Here is a 20,967-nt window from a genome sequence, read left to right on the forward strand (position 1 = left end):
ACACTGAACTACGCAGCAAAGCAAACATGCCTGGTTACCGTGGGAACGCCCAAGCAAGCAGTCCCAAAGCTTGCTTTGATTCCAAAGGCCAGGGTAGGCTTGTAAGGTCTCTGCCTATCCTCACCATTCATTTCAATGCTGCGAATTTCGGAGGTTGCGCATGCGTATTACATGATTCATGCGAAAGTTTATGGGGAGAATAAGCATGCTTATTCCCGCCAAGCGCTGCCTTTAGAACGCAGATAAGCCAATGGCAGTCCGGCCTCAACGGGACTCGGGACATCAGCTCGGACAACTCCAGATATGAAACAGCAGGGAGGAGGTAGCCTACAATTACAAATTAATTGTGGATTTATGTAGTTTAGCTAATTAAAAACCCACACGGATAACCATGGTCAACCAAGTACACCGAGAGGCTAGAAAACGAGGTTATATTTCATCAACAGTAGCCTACAAGATGTCTCACGTTTGCAGCAGGTCTACTAAAGAAGCCAACAACGCACCAGGTATTCACTAGCCTATCCAGCATGTCACGGGCAGAAAAACAAGTTGTCTCAGTTAAAACGATTTCCCCCCTCTTAATCCCCCATAAATACCAGTAGGTCTAGTGAGGGAAATTAGCTTAGACTATTTGTTATTAAAATATGATGAGGAGGACCCCAACGAATTTTCTTCCTTATTTCCTTCTCAAACTACGTTGAAACTGCATCTTAAACAGCCCAATTTTCAAAATTTCCTCCGGACCCCCGTAGGGTAAAAAAAAAAAATGTTTTTTTAAAAATGCACACCTAGTGACGCCTCTGAATATGTAAAATGACTAAGTAGGAGGAGTATTACCATGAAAATATAGTAATATTTGCGATTGTATGGATGGAATTTACACATGTGAATGGCCACTGCCTACCCTGCCACAGACCTCACCGCACGCCACTGCTGTGAGGGGAAACATCAAGACACCTCCTGGTTCCAGAAAAGGACCCGAGGCTCGGAGGAAGTGCCGTTAAGAGTCCTTTGGCTGCAACCACCAGTCATGTGAGTCAGGGGGAGAGGAAGATCTTATGTTTCGTTTAGTCATTAAGTTTATGCCTTGTTTATTATTTATATTAATTTAGTTACAGTTAATATTAGTTTCTCACTTTGGTAATTTAGTTTAAACTGGCCTTGTATTTGCCCTCCTGTCAAATTGTCCAATTGCATGATGTTGTGGTTTACCCTCTTGTGTCTTATTGGTACAATCGGCCAATATACTATATGTTCCCCTCATGTCTCACTTTGTTAGGTCAGTGTTTGAATTCAGTTCTGTTTTTGTTAAGTTCTGTTTAGTTGACCTCAGTTTAGTTGAGAACTTATTTTGTTAATTGCTTATTATTTATTTAACCATTTGCTTTATGGTACATATTTTGGTCATATTTGTCAAATAAATACTTTTTCTTAAAAGTTATTCCTGCGTCCCTTACAATAACATTTTATATTACATATTTACACCATTGATATGCTTATTGATACTAACCATCATGACTCATGATCCGAAAATCTGAAATAATTCATTTCTATTTGTGCCTGGGGCTGTCAAATTAAAGCTGATTAACCAGGCCGAGTCGTTGTAGCATCTTCCACTGGTAGTGATAGCCATGGTGATTTACAGTACCATGGTGTGTAAAATGAAAATACTAAACAAGCACAGCTACTGTGTACATTAGCGTTGTTATGACTGTAGAAGTTGGACTTAAGTACAAGGCTATAGCAACTGTAAGCTTACAGAGGGTGGATCATTGAAACATGAAAAAGACAACTGTAGGCTATGCATGGTCAGAGCAGAAGGCCCACAGCATCACTAGAGTAGCCTGACCAGCCAGACCCACATCAAGATGTAGGGTCTGGGAACTCAGACAGTTTCTCAGCTCCTAAGTTCAATGGATCGTGCCTAGACTGCCCCGCCAGCCAAATTACATTTGCTGCCGCTAGGGGCGTCTAGATTTCTAGGCTATCACTAGAGGAGATATGCCAGGGAAAAGCACGATTTACCAAGCTCAACACAGCTCACAGCCTACTATGCCACCGAAGCATCTAAAACTCTCACATCTCTGAAGCTGTAGATGTATGGCTCTCAAACATACATTCTGCTTATTTACATAATCACAGCATTGTCCTCATATGCTGAGACCTCTGTCAAACATGCTATAGCTATGGAATAACCTGAGCAGACTCCCTGTATTCTGCATGATCCATAACCCTTGCAAGCCAATCAGCTTGAACTTGAGTCGGATGCTAAGACCCTGGTCTTCTCAGGCAGGCTCAAGCACAAATAGAAACAAATTCTTTATGATTTTTCAATGATCAATTTTTCTATCCAACGTTACATGAATACAAAATCAGGATACAACTCCAACATCCTATCTGTATTTATTTGACGAGCAAAAAACCACGATTCTAGACAATTTAGTACAAATTTTCTGATTTTTCATCTTACATAGAAAATTTAACTGATAAGCGTTAACACAGACCAAAAAGGATAGCAGTTACCTCACAGATGCAGATCGTGCAGCATGGTTGCTCACTCTGTGAGATACTGTGCCTGTAATTCACATGCAAATAGTATGTTTTCATGTATACAATATACAACATATTCAATAATAATAATACAAAGATAATTCCAGTAAGAATTCCAACGTAAACAATAATCTATCACAGTATCGCATTTACTCTGTATTACACACATGTGGTGTTTTAGATAAAAAAGATAAACTTGTAATGATGCAGAAACAATACTTGCAGTAATAATTTAAACAATCTTTTTTTCCAGTCAATACTGACCAATTCTGCCAGCTTGAGGTGGGCTAATCATCGAGAGTCTTGGCATGCTCCCTGGAATTTCAGTCTTTTAAAGATGGAACAGACATATACGAATTCATACAAAGCAAATATTGAATAAAAATGTTTTTTAAGTACAAATATAAATATTTAGGCATTTAAAACTAACCTTACAAAACAGAGGGATGGTATCTGCTTCTGCATTTCCAGTCCTGGAATAAATCATTTGAATAATCTTGTCTTTTTTATTTCAACAAACACTATCCACTACTTACATGGGTAGTTTTTTAATAATGACCCTCCCCTACCCAACGTATGGAGATCCAATAAATCCCACCTGAACCGCCAAAATGTGTGTTAAACATCAAAACCAAACTCAAACCAACCTTTAAATTGCTAATTCTAAAAATAAGTAACATGATTGTATCCAGTATCCATGATGATGTTTGCCTGTTTCACAAGAGAAGACTCCCATGTAACATATACATATTACATAAGAGACCTTTTTAATTCACAGGACAATCCAATGTAGATGTAGCCTTGTCTTAAACAACAAATTAATCAATTTGGCTATTTTTTTTAAATGTTTCAATTAAAAGTTTGCCAAATGAGTCAATCAATGGAGCCAGTTCCTTTGTTCAGTTCTTTCCAAGTCGTAGTGTGTTATGAACCCACTAACGCTAAGTGAATACCGATGCCCCCTTGTCAAATAATGTCTGTAAATAAAATCTATTTCTGTATTTTGGTAAATCAGCCTATGTCCAGTCGTTCAGTTGTCTACCCTAGGAGGAACATTATATTCACTTATTAAGGCAAGGTTACATAACTTTTAATTGGAACAAGATTTTAGAAATAGAATGTCATTCTTATGCCAGAAGATTACATACAAATCAATTGAAATGAAGTATTTAATGTAAACTATCTATTGAAAATCTGTCACACTAAGTCCAAATAATGCTGGTAGTCATTAGGCTGGGTGAACCCTGCCTGACCTCAGCTCAAGCTGGAAACCTGCACATCCATCTCGTCTGCTTCCTGTCCACAACCTTTGGCGGAATCACAAACTAGCTTATCCAAAAGACGCACCCAGATCGTTGGTCTGATTGGTTGAAGGATTACCCAAGCGTACGGAGTCATTTGAACTATGCCCATTGATCATGCCTTTTGTGCAGTACAAATAAAGCACAGACTCCCCAGACTAATGTTAAATCTTAAAAGATTGAGTTTAGCATGGTGATAGCCAGACCAGGTAGTCATAGAAACAACATTTCGGCAAAAGACCTTTAACTACCTTTGGTGAACAGAGTTCTCCAACTTGAATATGTAAGAATTCTGCTGAGAGATTTTTCTGTAACGAAAAGAAACAAAATGACTCAATATTATCTAAGTAATAGCTTATGCAGGTTAATACATAATCTCAGAAATTTTAAAACCTTACGTGTTCAGTTCTTGTATTTCTTGCTTCATTTTAAGCAGGACATCTTCTAATTTTTCATTCTGCAATGAGATATGGGATTCAAACTTTGTTTTTCGGGCCAACATAGCAGTATTGCCGAAACGTCAATTTATCACTTCCATGTCAAATAGTCATGCCATGCCAATAACCATTAGCTTGACCCTCGCCAGACCCTTGTAGTTCCGCCATGCTCCACCAGAGGCGTTTCGTTGAGCTCCACACAAGGGTCTGGGCTCGAGGGCAATGCAAACTCCTTCAAGGGAGCAAAACATAATGAACCAATCAGGATCGCCTGAGGGGATTTCATAGATGCGAGTCTTGTGCTGACATTGATTCTGCTATTTCAACCGTTTTGTCGAATCTACTGTATCGAGTATTCATTCTTTAAGAGATGAACAGAGAATAGTTTTGAAGGCATTTAATGGTGGATGTTTTCACTCTTCTTCCGACCGGGTTTGGCAAGAGCTTTAAGTAGCCTAGCACGTCATTCAAGATAACAGACAAGTGGTTTATCAAATCACATGCAAGGATTTTTTTACAAGACCCCGCCTTCAGAAATACATCTCCTATTGAGAAGTCCCAGATCCTTGTGTGAAGCTCAGCGAACAACAAGGATCTGGCGAGAGTCAGGTTAAATAGCCATGTCACAAACTGAGAAAAATAAAATGGTGCACAACTCCTTGTAAAGGTATTTTAGCTATATACAGTGCCCTCCAAAAGTATTGGAACACATGCTTAAAGGTAAATATAAAATCATCTTTTGGAAATTAATCTTAATGCCTTAAAAAAGGAAATATTCGACCTTTAAGGACATACATTTTCTTTGTGAATGAATAATGTATTGTAAATAAATAAATCAATGTTTTCCTTAAAATACAGGGGTCATAAGTATTGGAACGCCCATGATAAATTCCCATAGAGGATTTTCATTTTTATTTTTAAAGGCCAGTTATTTCATGGATCCAGGACACTATGCACCCTGATAAAGTCCCCTTGGCCTTTGGATTTAAAATAACCCGACATCAACACTATACCCCACATCAACACTACTGTATATTCTTCACCATACCATTTAATTCTCATTGAGCTCAATGCAATTCAAACCAGCTAATAGGCGAACTGAAATAAAACCATGTCAATCTCTTAGTATGGTGAAGGGTATAGTGTTGATGTCATCATGGTCTTGTATTCCCCCCATGTTCTGTGATTGGTCCCCTATCTCAGGCAAAAATTAGGGCGGTAGGTTCCAGACTGCCATAGCAGCATGAATGAAATCGCGCACAAGGTAGCATGGGAACCCCCAGGCTAATGTACAGTGTCAACAGGAAACAATTCCCCATGGAGCACATCCAGACCTTATTCACAAGTCAATGTGGATCTTGTTACACAAAGCTAAAAAATCCTATTGAATGAAAAACTGAGCACATATTTGTCAATAAACATTACTTTTTCTTACCCTTTGTTGATAGTGTGTCAGTAATCTCTTTTGATGTCTTGCCTGAAAAAGTAAGACCTAAAAAATAGTGTATACATTTAGCAAAGAAACAGTTTGATTTCAGTTGCAATCGCATGCAATAATATTTACCCTCGAATATACAGCAGCATAAACTTTAAGAAGTTTATATGTATAGTATAATAGTATATGTATAGTATAAGTATAGTATAAGTAATTAAACATGTAATAACAATTAATTGCATGAAATTGCACAATTAATTGGGGCTAAATTGGCGCAAATTTGATTTTTTATTTTTTTTATCTGTTGAAATTTTAGGAATACTCAAATTCTCAGGAGGATTTAGCCAGCTCATATATTTTCGGGTGGAGCGTCAGCTGCAGGGCATTTTCACACAAACACTGAGGGCCAGATGTACGTAGATTAGCGATCATAACGTTTTTTGCGCCACGGCCAACACGCAGAAAGAACACGCTATGATACTACAGTTTACGTCCTATTTACCAATCCTGAAATTCGTTGGGTAATCTGCGCCGTTCTCCGCCCCCTAACGCAATTAGCGATCAACTGAACGACACTTCAATCAGAAGCCCAGTTGAATGAAGTTAACTGATGACAACATTAGAAGGAATCCAATGTTTAGCAATCATGAAATAATACAATGTGAACAAGCAGGAAGATAATGAAGAGCAGTAATTCTACTCAAACTAGGCTTACTTGTGCACGTAGGCTATGGAAGATTTATCAAATCTAACAAGTAGGGAAGTTTAAGCGGATGGCGTGAAAGTGAAAGTTGACGTTCGAAAAAAGGCCACCGAAAGTTAAGTTTGCTTTTGATGTAGTACAAAGACGCAAAACTGGTGGTCTAATTAGCGATTTTGTTGTCTTTGAATGATTCTCTTATCGATGCATTTAACAGCAAACCGCACTTAACACCTGCTTTTACAAGGCGGAAATATTTAGGCGCAAAATAGACGTGCGCTTTCACGGGCAGTTTTAGTAGGCCTACATACAGGGGAATACATAATTAGGCGCATTTAACGCTTCACCTCCCATCTTTTTACACAAACCTCCTACTATCATCTGACACTCCCATAAATCCATATGCATGAGACGTAAGAGCGCAATTTGCGCCTTCCCCTCATTGCGGCTTGTTAGTACATACCTGGCCATCTTTTTATACGCACGTTGCGAAACAAATACGCCTGAAGTGCGCGCAAAAGTGTTAGTACATCTGCCCCTGAATATCTTGTTTATGCCCGACAGGACAATGTCCCCAAATGCAGGGCAAGGCAAGGAAAGGCAAGACAAGACAAGGCAAAGTTAAAATAATCTTGATAAATACTTTTGGCAATATAGTGTATACATCTGCATGCATAATACATATATTATATGCACGTTTATACATGTACAATTATTACCTTACTAATCTCAGCCAAGTATGTTGTGACTGTTGGGCTATGGTCAGAAAAGAGTGCCTTCACCTCAGGGCTGCTCTGTTAAAAAAAGAAATAATGATCACAATATTTAATATTCACCCAGAACAGGGCAGTGACTATTACATTGAGTACAGAATGAAGCAGAACAGAATACAGGGAATCAGCCGTTTAAAGTGATATGTTGTAGAATGAAAACATTGTTGAAGTGAAATCCTCTTGTCGAATGAAACAAAGATCGATCTATTTGGCCACAATTCGCAACGCCATGTTTAAGAAACCAGCCACTGAGCTGCACTGAGGTTGTCATTCTGTAAGGGTTCTCCCATGTCCACAAAGAAACTCTGGATTTAGTCTTCTTGAGCTTTTAACACGACCTGGGATGTTGTCAGGTCGTCAAGCTTTATGTGTATTCTCCCTCCTAAATGATTTACACAACTCTTTCAGATAACTGAAATGGACAGCAATCTTGTTCTGACCTGATGTAATAAGGACATCACTCACTCAGGAACAATGAGGGAACTGGGAGTGGTTGAAGGAAAACTTGAAGCTTTCCGCACACTGTTGAAAATATCAATTGATTATAGAACCCTTGTTAACCTAATACAGCGCCCTCCACAATTATTGGCACCCCTGGTTAAGATGTGTTCTTTAGCTTCTAATAAATTCATTTTTTTCCAAATAATATAGGACCACAATGAAAAAAAACGTAAAATCCAACCTTTAATACAAGTGCATTTATTTAGAAGGAAAAAAATCCCACATTAAGAAATAATTGTTCTTCATAAAATCACCTGTTCTACTATTATTGGCACCCCTAACAATTCCTAGGAAATACATGTAATTAAAGTATTTCTGTCATTTCTACAGTAGTTTACAAAGTCAATCAGATTATGTAGGAACATTTAATTAGTAATTCTTAACATCCTGTTTCCCTGGGCTATCAATATGACGTGACACAGAGGCCATTTCTCTTCAAGATGGGAAAGACAAAGGAACACACTGTTCAAGTAAGGCAGATGTGTGTCGACCTTCAAAAGTAAGGCAATGGCTATAAGAAAATAGCCACTCGCACACCTGCCCATATCTATGGTCAGAGGAATCGTCAAGAAGTTTAAAACAACTGGAACAGTGGTAAACAAGTCTGGAAGAGGACGCAAGTTTATTTTGCCACCACGCACAGTGAGGAGGATGGTAAGAGAAATAAAAAAATCTCCAAAACTCACTGTTACAGAATTGCATCAAATGGTTGCATCTTGGGGTCACAAAGTCTCCAAAACAACCATCAGGCGCTATCTACATGCCAACAAGTCATGCGGTGTGCCTTCCATCGAATGCTTCACATCAAAGAATAGCATGTGCGTTTTTGCCAGCAGAGGAATCAGAGGTTCGCTTATCTCCATGTCAGTACCTGATGTGACTGGCTCAGTATTGCTGCGGTAGAGGTGGTCCCAGCCGCTCCAGATTCCTGAACGGTGTTGTTTAGTGTGAAGTGTGGGGCCTTGTTCCTTCTCAGGCTGTTCAGTTGCTCTAGCACTAGGCCTAGCAGAAGCGTTTTGATCTGATTCACATAAATGGGATACAGCCTCCTGCACAAGCAACTTTGATTGACACTATTTTGGGTGAGTTTGTCACTCACCCAAAATGTTGTCTTGTATCTGGGATCCAGACTTGTTGCCACAACTAAGTGGCTATTCTGCTCGCTTCCCTCAAACCCATCCTGCAGAGATTTCAGCAAGTGGGTTTTCATCTGCTTGATTCCATGACCGTCTGTTTCATTGTGGATATAGCGCTTCAACATCATCACAGCTGGCAGGACAGTGGATATACATGCATTTTCTGCACTTATTTCTCTAGTCAACTACTCGAAGGGTCTGAGCATCTTGAGAACATCCTCCATCAGAGTCCACTTCTGTGCATGAATATGTTGCATATCATCTGTCTTGGACACATAGATGTTTATGGCATTTTTTTGTTTTATTAAACAATCGAACATCAGATATGTCGAATTCCATCAAGTTGTCACATCCTGAAGTAAATGGTGATTTGGCAGCCCTAACTCCAGCTGTAGAGCAGAAAGCCTTGATTCAGCACTTGAAGAGTGCCTAAAGTGACCAATGGATTTCCTGGCCAGTGTGATCATGTCAGAGACACTTTGTTGTGACAAAAGATTGTCGTGGATGCACAACTGGAGCGTGTGTGCAAAACAGCCAGCACTTGGAACCCTTGCCTCTGACATGGCTTTCCGCATGTCTGCAGCACTGTCCCTCAAGACCAGGTGACACTTGTTAACAATTATGTCCCACGCTGTGATCATTTCTTGCAGTGCAATATTAAATGCGGTGTGCCTTCCATCGAATGCTTCACATCAAAGAATAGCATGTGCACGCTTAAAATGATCATTAATCCAATGTGAGGTCACACTGATGTAGGACTGTGTAGTGTACTCACAAGTCCATATGTCACATACCCTTCCCCATAGCTAGAGATTGGCATGGTGCTTTTTCCAGTAGGCCTATTAGCCTGTTTGATTTGCATTGAGCTCAATGCGCATCAAACAGGCTAATAGGCCTACTGTAAAAAGTACCATGCCAATCTAGCTATGGTGAAGGGTATGTGATGATGTGGGGCTATTTTAATTCCAACAGCCAAGGGAACTTTATCAGGATGCATAATATCCTGGATCCATTAAAAAGCTGGCCTTAAAGGAATACGCCACCCAAAAATGAAATTAAGCCAGTCTCGGTCACCCCCCGAGTTAGAACAGTGAAAAAAACCCGGTTAAAATCCGTCCGGGCATTGTCCTGCTTTGGGAGCAGCGTTTTTAGCTTTAGCTTGGCACAGTTGCTGTAAATGAAGGGTGTCAGTTAGCACGTCCTCCAAAAAAGTGACCGAGACATCTAATTTTTTTTCTAAATATATCTTGGGAGACGTGTGTTCAGAACAAGTACAAATCATAATGCAAAATCGAACGAGGCTATTACCTGGGCAGATATTTACTTGGAACTATATTCAGCCTCACCCACAGTACCTCCACTTTCAAGGCTGAGGTTGACCCGAATCTATGTGTGTGAAACTGGAGACGACACAGACGGAATCCTGTGCAGTATCGATCTTCTTGATTGGTGCCCATATTGATACCGTTTGTTAGTGATAGATTTGAGCCAACTACTAAATGCCCCATCTAAAGCTACAGCTGATTACTAATGTCACATGTTTCTATTTCATATATTGGAATTAATAAACTGTATACTGCTCTGGAAAACATTTTGAGACAACTGCACATTTTTCTGACGTCATCCTACAGTTGCTGAGTGACATTCAAATGAACTGACATAATTTACAGTCTTTTAATTTTGAATATGAGGAAATATCAGGAAATCTGCAGTGTTCTCTTATTTTTTTCCAGAACTCTATATTTTGTTAATAATGTTTAGTATTGTGTGATCTGCATGATTAGTAATAGCCAAATATGTAGCAATACTTCATATTGATTTGTAAACTATTACTTTTACTATTACTTACATTGGCCGCGTTTCCCAAACACGTTAAGAAGCACTTAAGTGCTAAGAACTTCGTAGGAGCGTTGTAAGAATGTTCTAAGAACGCTCCTAAGAAGTTCTTAGGACTTAAGAGCTTCTTAACGATTTTGGGAAACCCAAAGGTCTAACTGAGTGCCTGTCACTTTAAGAAGAACGTAATGCGCAATTAGCTTTCAATCTGACGGTTTTAGTTCTAGTGGAAAAAAATGTGTGCATAGCGCAAGGGTATGTGGATGCAAATCTGTCTTAATTTTCTGTCATGAGATAAAATAAATGTTCAAAAAATTAATGTTGCTTGCTACCCTACCTAGTCTATGGATTTTAGTACATCTAGGAATTTAGCCTAAATATCCCGTTATCTCACTCGTCATTCGTGTAGGCCTGCCTACGCTAGTGTGAAAATTACAGAAATGAACAACGCAAGACACAACTCTTCTATGATGCATTTTCTTTAGGTTGGGCTACTATTATTTGTGGCTTTGAGGTCATAGCAATAGCATCACACACGACAGCTGCACTTTAAAAGCTGCGTGTGTGTGGGGAGAAGACACACGGGCGCAACACTTGAAGCATGGTTTGTGCACACTGACATTAAATACCCATCTTACAAAACAGCAGTCATAAACCCACCTCAACCCTCTCTGGTGCAACGCGTGACCATAGACCGTAAAATAAAGTTTGTGCAGGTTTCTGTTTAAGTCCATCCGACAAGTCGGCTTGCTACACTGCTGCATGGACCTTGTAGGCTAGTTGCGGAATGCAAACACCCAGATTCCTCAGACAGAACTACAACAAGAGGAATGAATGAATGCCGCCGAACGCACATTTCTCGTAGCATTAAGGTTTTGCAGCCACGAACGAAAAGACGAACGAAAAGACGATGGTAGAACAAATGACTGAACGAGCATATGAATTTAAGACGTGACTACATGTAATTTATGACCTTGTGACGTTTTTATGACTTTTTATGACTCCGCGGAAACCCTGTACAATGACCAGGATAAATGCTTCTAACTAGAGGTAGTGGAAAGGCCTTCTGATAAAAAAAATTGTGATTAAAAATCGAGATCGTTCAATATGGGAAAAATAATCGTGATCACTTTTTTTGCCATATCGCCCAGCCCTATCAGAAAGTTGACAAGTCAAGGTGCCACATCAATCACGTCATCAATCGTGGAACGTCATCAAGGAAGCCAGTTAACATAGGAAGCCAGTTGCCATGTAACACCGGTACCCAGTGGTGTACAAATGTTAAAGGGATATTCCACGATTTGGGGGATTAAGCTCATTTTCGAGCAAAACAATTTATATTTACCTTTTTCCCGTTCATCCGTCCATTTTATGAGTCTGGCGTATCGCCTAGCCTAGCATAGATCATTGAATCATTGAATGCAAACTATCTCTGCGCCCATGGTACGTTTGCAACTTGATTATTACGCCACATGATAGTGTTTCCATGTCAAATCAGCCTAGAAGAACGGCAAATTTAGTTTTCAGTTGGTCTTATTGCACTTTCCAACTTGAGAAGAGACATATTTTAAATGGGAAAATTACCGGAAATCATAGTCACTTTTAAGCATGATTCTAGCAGGCGAGATGCTAATGGTCTAATCCGATTCAATGATCTATGCGAGGCTGAAGCTAAAAGTTGTATCACCAGACTCACTGAATGGCTGGATGAAAGGGAAAAAGGTAGGAAAGAGGTGGAAAATTATAGCCTGGAAAACCAGCGCCAACTGCTGGACGGCAAAATGTTTTGCCTGGATTTGGGTCTGGCCTCGGACCATTGAACATTTTGAAAACACAATCACAACGCAGAGATGTGTTTTGAATCAACACGGGCGGGGCAGAGGGATCTGGGGCGGGGTTTTGAGGGAGCGTTGGCCTATAGGCACAGACACGGTTTGAAAGACAACGGGTTGTGCTCATCAACAATGTTCCGTTGTATCCATTCATCGAGGCCAGACTAAATTAGACATCCAATCCATTTAGGCTGGTTTATCAGGCTAGGAAAATTAGCTTAACTCCCCAAAATATGAGAGATGACATTGGTCATTGCTTATGCAAAAAGTATTGAGCAAAGTGGGTATCAACATACAGTATTTGTCATGTTATATCATAATCTAAAGTTAAATCATGTGTTAAGCCACATTATTATGTAGATTAGGCCTGAAATATATATAATTACAATACATCTTGGCTGACACTTTTTAACCAAAGCGACTTACATGGTTACCATTTTAAGCAATTCTAACAACAATTCTAAGAAGATTTAAAGGATAGAGTGCTGTGCGAGTGAAGAAAATAGAAAGTGACAAAAAAATAGCGAAATTTTAAAAGGTAGAATGCAGTAGGAATAAGTGCATCAATGAGTGCAATTGTCCGGAGAGGGAATGCGGCTGGGAATAATGACTGCTCCCTCTTGTGAAGACCTCAACATGTAGGTGGCAAGGATCAGCAAGACTAGGCCTATATGTAAGTAGTGCTATGAGAATATATGTGGTAAATGTGATAGTCTAAGGTAGCCTTACGAGCCAGACCCACATCAAGATGTAGGGTCTGGACACTCACCGTAGACAGGGCGCAATCGGAGGGGTGGGATAAACAGCTGTCTTTCAAATTCCCTCCCCGCAATAGGATAACGCTAAACGAATCATCTTCTTGTTTTCAAGTAGCAGGATGCGTAACCTTCCCTCTCCACGCAATAGGATAACACTAAACGAATCATCTTCTTGTTTTCAAATAACAGGATGCGTTACCGTCGCAACTTCTGGTCGCATGTCAGTCACCATTATGTTAAGCCCACCCACCGACTCTATACATGCTGTGATTGGAACGCTGGTGCTGGGGGTCCTCAGCTCCCTGGCTCAATGGATCGTGCCTAGACTGCCCCGCCAGCCAAATTACATTTGCTGCCGCTAGGGGCGTCTAGATTTCTAGGCTAAGTCTAAGGGTCAACCTAAACTAACATCACTCACTACTGAATTTAATGTTCTGAATTTAATGGCATTGACCTAAGTTTCGTTTAATTCCTATCATAAAAGTGATCACGCAAATGATAGGAATTAAACGAAGTCCCAGATGTCTTTGTAACTTACCTTGTCTGAAATAAGAGAGAGCTGACATTTCGCTTTACAAATTCGGCACTCCCCTTCCTTGATGTTGCCTGAAAGGTACAGTGAATGGACAGCAATTGGTACGTGGCAAGGGGGTGTTGTTATTATCTAAGAATGAGAATGTGCTTACCATGCTGAAAACATCCGCTACATATGATGTGACCACAAGTGGAAACAGCCAGTTTACTGTTGGCAGAGGGTGGAGCAAAGCAATTGTTGCAGCAGATCCAACTGGCAGCCATCCGTGCTCTCAGGTAGGCTGCCACCTAAATATTACAGCACTGTTGATGGGTCAACGCTGCCTTAACGCTAGCACATAAAGCTAATGTGACCTACCGAACAAAGTTATTCCCCTTGATGTTTCAGGAGGTAGCTAACAAGTGTAGCAGAAATTAGACCATTTGAAAATCATAAAACAGAGGTGTCTTACAGTGGCATTAACGTTAACGCTTGATTTGTTTAATTATTAACACTCTGAGACCAGGTAACCTAACCCAATGCTAACGTTAACTGGCTAACTTTAACATACAGTAAGAGGCTTGTCTAATGTTCACACGTACTTAGCTGCTAGTTGTTGACGTGGACGAACGTTATAAAGCAGTCAACTTATTTTCCCCCTAATCGTATTTCTTCAATTAACCCGATATAGTCCAAAAGCGTTCTAGACCCAGCTGGTTTGGTTAGCAAAAGCTGAGAGGAAGGGCTACTTGAAATGCACGTGATATTTGTTTTCTAAGTGTAACGGAGTAAAAGTACAACTGCGCCATCTAGCGGCAGGTGGCTACAATGTGACAGTGGTATTCGCGTTGCATTTACCTACTGCGATTGGGTCTGGGATAAACAATGTTTTCTTGTCATTTTAAGTACACAGGTCTGTATGTGTCATGCAAAACTATGTTGTGTCTAAGGTTTTATGGTCATATTGTTCGCATGCGCAAGCTACTTGTTGGCTTTATTCAGATAAGCAGTTTGCGCTAGTTAAACTGTCTTGTAGACCAGTGTGGCAGTCTGGAGATTAGCCACACATGTGCTCCACTGCTGCGTTTGCAACACGTGCTGAGTTTGTTATGATGAATGTGTTCCTTATTTTGTTATTTCAATATTATGTGCAACAGATGAAGTAGTTTCATTACTGTAATACTGAAATGCACTGTATTGTGTATAGGCTATCATAATTCAGTCTAAGGCATAGGCCTAGGCTAGGCCTAGTCTATATCAGAACTTAACTTGTTAGACATAAGTTCTGAATTTTTGTTGATATTCAATTTGATATATAGGCTATTACACGGTATTCACATAGGCCTACATTGTAACTAGCACTTGTAGGCTACATTCAAGTATTTGTAGCCTATAGCAGCCTGAGATGAATAGATAATGGATTGTCCAAAATCTGTTTGCTGAAAACCCACGATTCCACACTGTCATATTTTATTCCAGCAATAAAGAAACCTGATCCAAATGATTGTCTGTGGTGATAGCAACCGTAGAATGGAATGACCCGTCACATAAGCCATGGACTAGGCTAGAGTTTGCAGTGGTAAGTAAATTAACGTTAGGTTACGTCTGCCCTGATTTCATAGTGGGTTAAGTTATCAAGGATTTTTGGTAGTAAAAGTAAAGTTAACAAAGTTGCCAACAAATAATACATATAAACCTACTACTGCAGAAATGCAATATTTTTGAATGGTCGTGCATCATTCCCTCAGTTTGCCTTGAGATGAGAGGAATATTCAATGTTGGACTTCCTGCTTTCAATGATGTAAAGATCATCATTTTACATCACTGAAAGCAGGAAGTCCTATTTCATTGAAATCCGTATTTCTCCCATCTCAAGGCAAACTGAGGGAATGATGCACGACCATTCGAAAACATGACTGGTTTTCTAAAGAACAAAACTTAATGCTAATCGGTGAAGTGTCCCTGTAATGAGTAAGAAAGAAAATGATACTGTATTAAATGCACACAAAATTAAGCGATATCTCCCGCGATGTCTCATGGGAGTCACGTCAGGCAACTGCAGCTCAGGGCCGGCCCGCCGCTTAGGCAGTATAGGCAAATGCTAAGGGCGCCGCGCATCCAAGGGGCGCCAGAAATGGAGGGGGAAAAAAGTGTAACTTCCACTATTCTTAAAACTGATATTACAATGTCTTAATAAGCCCACATTAATTTCACTGCATAGCAAAGCCTACTAAGCACTAGTAATAATAACCTTCTTTCCTAAGGCGCCCCCGCCCCCTTCCCTGAGATATTACCTGTGACGGGCGAAAAACTTCTCTGTCGGATTGCTCAGAAAGTTCTAGTCACAGGCGTGACAGAGCACAATTTTAGCGTTCCTATGGTATTATGTAGGCCTAGGCTACTAGTTGCTGTGATACACGTTTCGCAAGAAAAACCAACGTGAATGCTACATGAAATGTAAAACATTCTGCACATTACTGCGACGGCCAAAAAAATTTGAAATGCTCACCCATTCTTCTGTGTTGAATTGCTCACGAAGTTCTAATCACAATGATAGCATATACATATCACCTGACAGAGCACGGTCTTAGCTTTCCGATGGTATTAAATAGTTGATATAATAAACGGTTCGCGAGAAAACCAATGTGAATTTAGGCTACCTGAAATGTAATCATTTGCATTCCATCTATTACTCTCAGTGGAATCTCTCAATAGCCTACATGACAAACCATATATCAAAATAAACGACAGAAATTACCAAATACGAGGATATGAAGCATTCATTTGTACAGTAAGCCATTCCCGAGTAATCCAGTTTTTAAATTGCAGCACATTTCTACTTGGTTTTGAACATTTATTTAAACGATATAGAATTACATTGAAAACATAACCATTGCTTCCAGATATTCCTATGCATTATGCCTATTTTAGACTAGTTGAAAACCATGGCTAAAGCCTAATTACAGTAGTCTCACGTTCTTAAAGTGACAGGCACTGAATTCGACCTACAGTGTAATGACATTAAAGATAAATATAAGTCGATATGACAATCGTGTCAAATGCAATATGAAATAGTTAACTTATACTGTATGTATAAATGTGTATGTATAAATATGGCAATAGGCTATGAATTTCAAAATGTTTGAGATACAAACATATTGGGGGAGTATGTGCCTTATAATGTCTTTGATCTCCACTGGTGTGGTGGGGGGCTCCACAATCAAATCAAGAAAGTATTACAATTCTTGACTTGATATAATTTTTAAATTGTGACACATTACAATTATTATCATTTATTTATCTATTTTCATTTTCATAGATAGATAGCCTACCCATTATCTATGATTATGTAATTAACTATTATTGTATTGAATGTGAGTTATCAGTCTACAACACCAGTACAAATGGCACTGGGAAACCTATAGGCATACTGTTACATTTATTCACCTGGTTCAACAACTATCACATGTTATAACCTATGTATAGGCTATTGGCCCCATGTGTCTGTCAAGGGGCCTGCACTAAAAGATTGCGCTGATACCTAACCTTTTGCACCCATTTTTTGTTGCCTCCCAAAGATGACAACCTGGTAACCCCTCTAAGCTATTTATATTGTTTTTCATATGTTCAGTTCACTATTTGTTGTATTTGTTTCTTTAAGGCTTTCTAAGTAGTTTGAATGTGCTTTGCTTTATTTTCATATGAGAATGTTCAAGACAAAGCTCAGTGTTTTGTGAGTGTATGTACACTAGCAGTGTAATTTACTGTGATGCAAGGGGGCGCTACCTAAAATTTTGCCTAGGGCGCCAAATTGGCTAGGGCCGGCCCTGCTGCAGCTGGACTGTCCGGGAGCAGCTGCATCTGACTTTCGCTCCTCCCGGTAAAGGCCCATTCATGGTCAACGTGTGGCAATTTAAGTCCGTATTTTGTACGTTCTACCCGGTGATGTCTTCACCTCCTTCCGTAGTATACGTGTGAATGCATAGCGCCCCCACTTTTTCTTGTGGTATTCCTGTGGTAGTGCTCGGTCTTGCAACGTTTCATCCGTTTCATCCGTTTCATCCGTAATCGTAAGCCCCTCAATTTCGTGTCAAAGTACGGACGAAATCAATGGAAAGAACGTTTGAAACACTCCACACATATTCGTATCTGTATTTTACATTGAGCACGAATGGGCCTTAAGACTCTCAAGCTCACGTTGATGTATGAAGCCAGCCTAAGTCAGCCGCATCCGATCTCGAACGAGCCTACTAATTCAAATGCAGCGCTGCCTTCCCAGAATGCTTTGCGGGACGGTTAAAGTCGCTTGACGTCACCCAAATAGCTTCCGACACGATGTGTCGGAAATGTGTAGCCATACCGTTAGTCTGCATCTAGAGGCGCATTCGACTTCATGTAGCCGTCTTAAGACGACTGCAGACAACACTATTTCTGACATTCTGATACGTCTTTCAAACCGGAATTGTACACACGTCAGGGTTGACGACGTCAGAAATAGTCTCGTCTGCAGTCGTCTTAAGATGGCTACATGAAGTCAAATGCACCTTATTCATCTATACACAAGGGAGCTTCCAGCAATTCATAGCGTTGTGACGTGAATCAGCTTTACCCAAAGGGAGGCTGGAAGCTTGAAAAAAAACGCCAGTAAACAACTGCAATAAAACAGAAATGGAAACCTGTTTGCAACACGTTTTTGTGTGTGATATGTTAGACTAAAAAGCTTTTTTTAAAAATCCTCATAAATTCTAAATTAAAACTGTAATGGATATAATTATGTCTATGAAGAGAAAGGTTATTCCTCTGTTGTTGGTAGTTTATTTGATATTATTTCTTTAATCATCTATCATAACAATAGGCCACCTTCCAGTAGTCAAACTCACAGAACAAAAAAAAAACAATGATGAAACTTGGCAACTCATTTCTTTGCTAGTTTTTACTTTTGTTTTCTCAACAAGCTCCCCCAACAGCTCTGGGACGTATATTCCACAACACTGTCGTAAAAAAAAAAAAAAAACACTTGCGGCCAGTGTTCGAATTACCTCGTCGTTCCCCGGAGGGCCCATATAGAGAGGCTAGCCAGTTTTTAAAATCTATAAAATGATTTATTGCATTACTAAACATGCCAATTCTGCCTATATCAGCCTAAATTCAGCCTATAGGCAGTTTTTAAAATGAAATCTATGAAATTATTTGGCTATTACATTACAAAACCGTATAAATTCAGCCTAATAATAGGCTATTTATCTTCGAAACTGAAAATGAGCAGAACTTATAGTCAAATACTGTACGTGTAACGTGCTCAACTGAACATCGCACAAGGCACAACTGAAAAAAAGTCAACACGAAACACATTTCTTTATCACACATGACATCTCGGGTAGGCCTACTGGAGAAAGTGGTCTATTGGTCTCTTTCTGGGCTTCCTTTCCCGTTTTCCACGCAGTTGATGGACGATGCCCGGCCTTGAGCCAAGATGTCACGAATGGCTTAGGGTTGAACTGGACCAGGGGAGGCGCATTGATGCTCAGAAAAAGAAGCGCATTTAAGCTGTGCTCCCTTAAGCGATTTCGGGCTTTGTCATCGATTGTCATTAAGCGCAGAGAATCCTCTCTTGCATTCTGCCGAAGTAGGTAAAAACGTGTTGGCTGCGATGACGAGTTTCTTGAGGCAGTACCCTTCCCTTGCCCCTTGCATCTTAAAGTCCCTATACTCCTCGACAGCCTGTCTGGTTGGCTCACCGAGCAGCTTGGCCAGGTTGCGAATTTCGTGTTCTCCATACAAAACCAACTCCTCACGATCAGCTGGCCAGTACTGTTTGTCCAGTGGTTTCAGAAGCTAGATCTGAGTCGGGCAGGCGTTTGGTTAGACAGTCTATTACAGCTTGGTAAAACTGTTGCCTGTTTATTTTCTCTTTGCGCTCTCCAAGCTGAACTCCTTTAAACATTCCAGCTGCGATGCGCTCCTCAGCAGCCTGCGAGGATTTACCGCCAGAGATTTTCATTGAGCGTATCACCTCAATAGTTTGTGTGATCTCCTGGCTTGCTTGGATCAAGGTTAAGTCTCTTCTCTGGAGTTTTTGCGAAAGGCTCTGAAGCTCACGTAAAACATCCTTCATGCATGCAAGGTCAGCTACAAAGCCTTTGCTCACAAGTTGCTTGTGGAGACCACTAAACTGACACTTGTCATGTTCCCTGCGCTTCGGATCCTCGCTTGCGTCCTGCAATTGCTTGGCTAACGGTGCATAATCCTGCCACACAGCCTGAACCGTTTTAAAACTACTGGAAAATCTGCCCTATTTGCAGAAATGTTGTATCAAGTGCCTGGGCAGCTTCTCTTAGAAGTCTTTTATTTTTGGGGGATTGGTGGTAGACAGCATATAGCTTAGACACACACGTTTCAAAATGGTTACATCCACTTATGACCTTGAGTGAGTCACTGACGGCAAGTTCAAGCCGGTGGGCTAAACAGTGCACTGCTTGAACTGTGGGGAAATCGCTTTTGAGCCGTGATACCAGTCCTGACGTTTTCCCAGTGAGGACCGAAGCCCCATCAGTTGCGATCCCAATCAGATGGCTTTTCAACCACTGATCATTCAACCCAGCATTTCGTAGACTTTCTCCAAGAGAATTGTAAATTGATTCAGCATCACAACCATTCAGTTCAACCAAGTCCAAATCATATTCTCCATATCACCCTTGCCACTGATATCACTCCGAAGATAAATTATTAGATAACTCCGTCCATGTGTGCTGCTTTCATCTATGGAGATGCTGATGGGCGAGTTCGCAGCTTTAAGACTGGAGATCATTTTACGTCTCATTTCATGAGCTATATGAACTGACATTTCTGTACATGTATGATCGGATCTATGTATCTTGCCCATGTTAGCCCCGTTTAGTGTCTGTAATGTGACCAAGGATTCATTTTCGTGAATGAAAGTCTCTCTTTTGCAATACATTAGGCCGTTCTGAAGGAAGCTTCTGTTTCTTGGAAATTACGTGAAGTAGCATCAACTATAATGTTTGTGAGCACATCTTTTGTTTTTGTTCTGCAATTTCTTCAGCCTGCTTGTGCGCAACACTGTCTCTGTGTCTGTATATTTTATTACGCATATGCTTCGCCTGGTCAGCAATTACTGTAGCGTTAATCCACTCAGTGGACAAATGCACCCCCTTCTCAGCTCCAAGCAGGTGC

General features: G+C 40.3%; 1 protein-coding gene across 2 annotated transcripts in view; it reads right to left on the bottom strand.

The window, feature by feature from the left end:
- The window catches only part of LOC134069314 (probable E3 SUMO-protein ligase RNF212), a 38,342-nt gene extending 23,859 nt beyond the window's left edge, over positions 1-14,483 (bottom strand). The window contains exons 1-10 of one of the 2 annotated variants that reach the window (XM_062525267.1): positions 14,376-14,483; positions 13,946-14,081; positions 13,798-13,865; positions 7,143-7,217; positions 5,724-5,780; positions 4,250-4,308; positions 4,103-4,159; positions 2,981-3,023; positions 2,815-2,878; positions 2,524-2,575 (exon numbers count right to left, since the gene is read on the bottom strand). In XM_062525267.1, the coding sequence (XP_062381251.1) occupies positions 2,524-2,575; positions 2,815-2,878; positions 2,981-3,023; positions 4,103-4,159; positions 4,250-4,308; positions 5,724-5,780; positions 7,143-7,217; positions 13,798-13,865; positions 13,946-14,057 (587 nt within the window). In that variant the 5' untranslated portion in view covers positions 14,058-14,081; positions 14,376-14,483. Of the gene's footprint in view, positions 1-2,523; positions 2,576-2,814; positions 2,879-2,980; positions 3,024-4,102; positions 4,160-4,249; positions 4,309-5,723; positions 5,781-7,142; positions 7,218-13,797; positions 13,866-13,945; positions 14,097-14,375 lie in introns of both variants that reach the window. The other variant, XM_062525268.1, reaches the window with a different exon arrangement.
- Between the last annotated feature and the right edge of the window lie 6,484 nt (positions 14,484-20,967).

Source organism: Sardina pilchardus, chromosome 21 (genome assembly GCF_963854185.1).
Source record: "Sardina pilchardus chromosome 21, fSarPil1.1, whole genome shotgun sequence".
Taxonomy (NCBI): Eukaryota; Metazoa; Chordata; class Actinopteri; order Clupeiformes; family Clupeidae; genus Sardina; species Sardina pilchardus.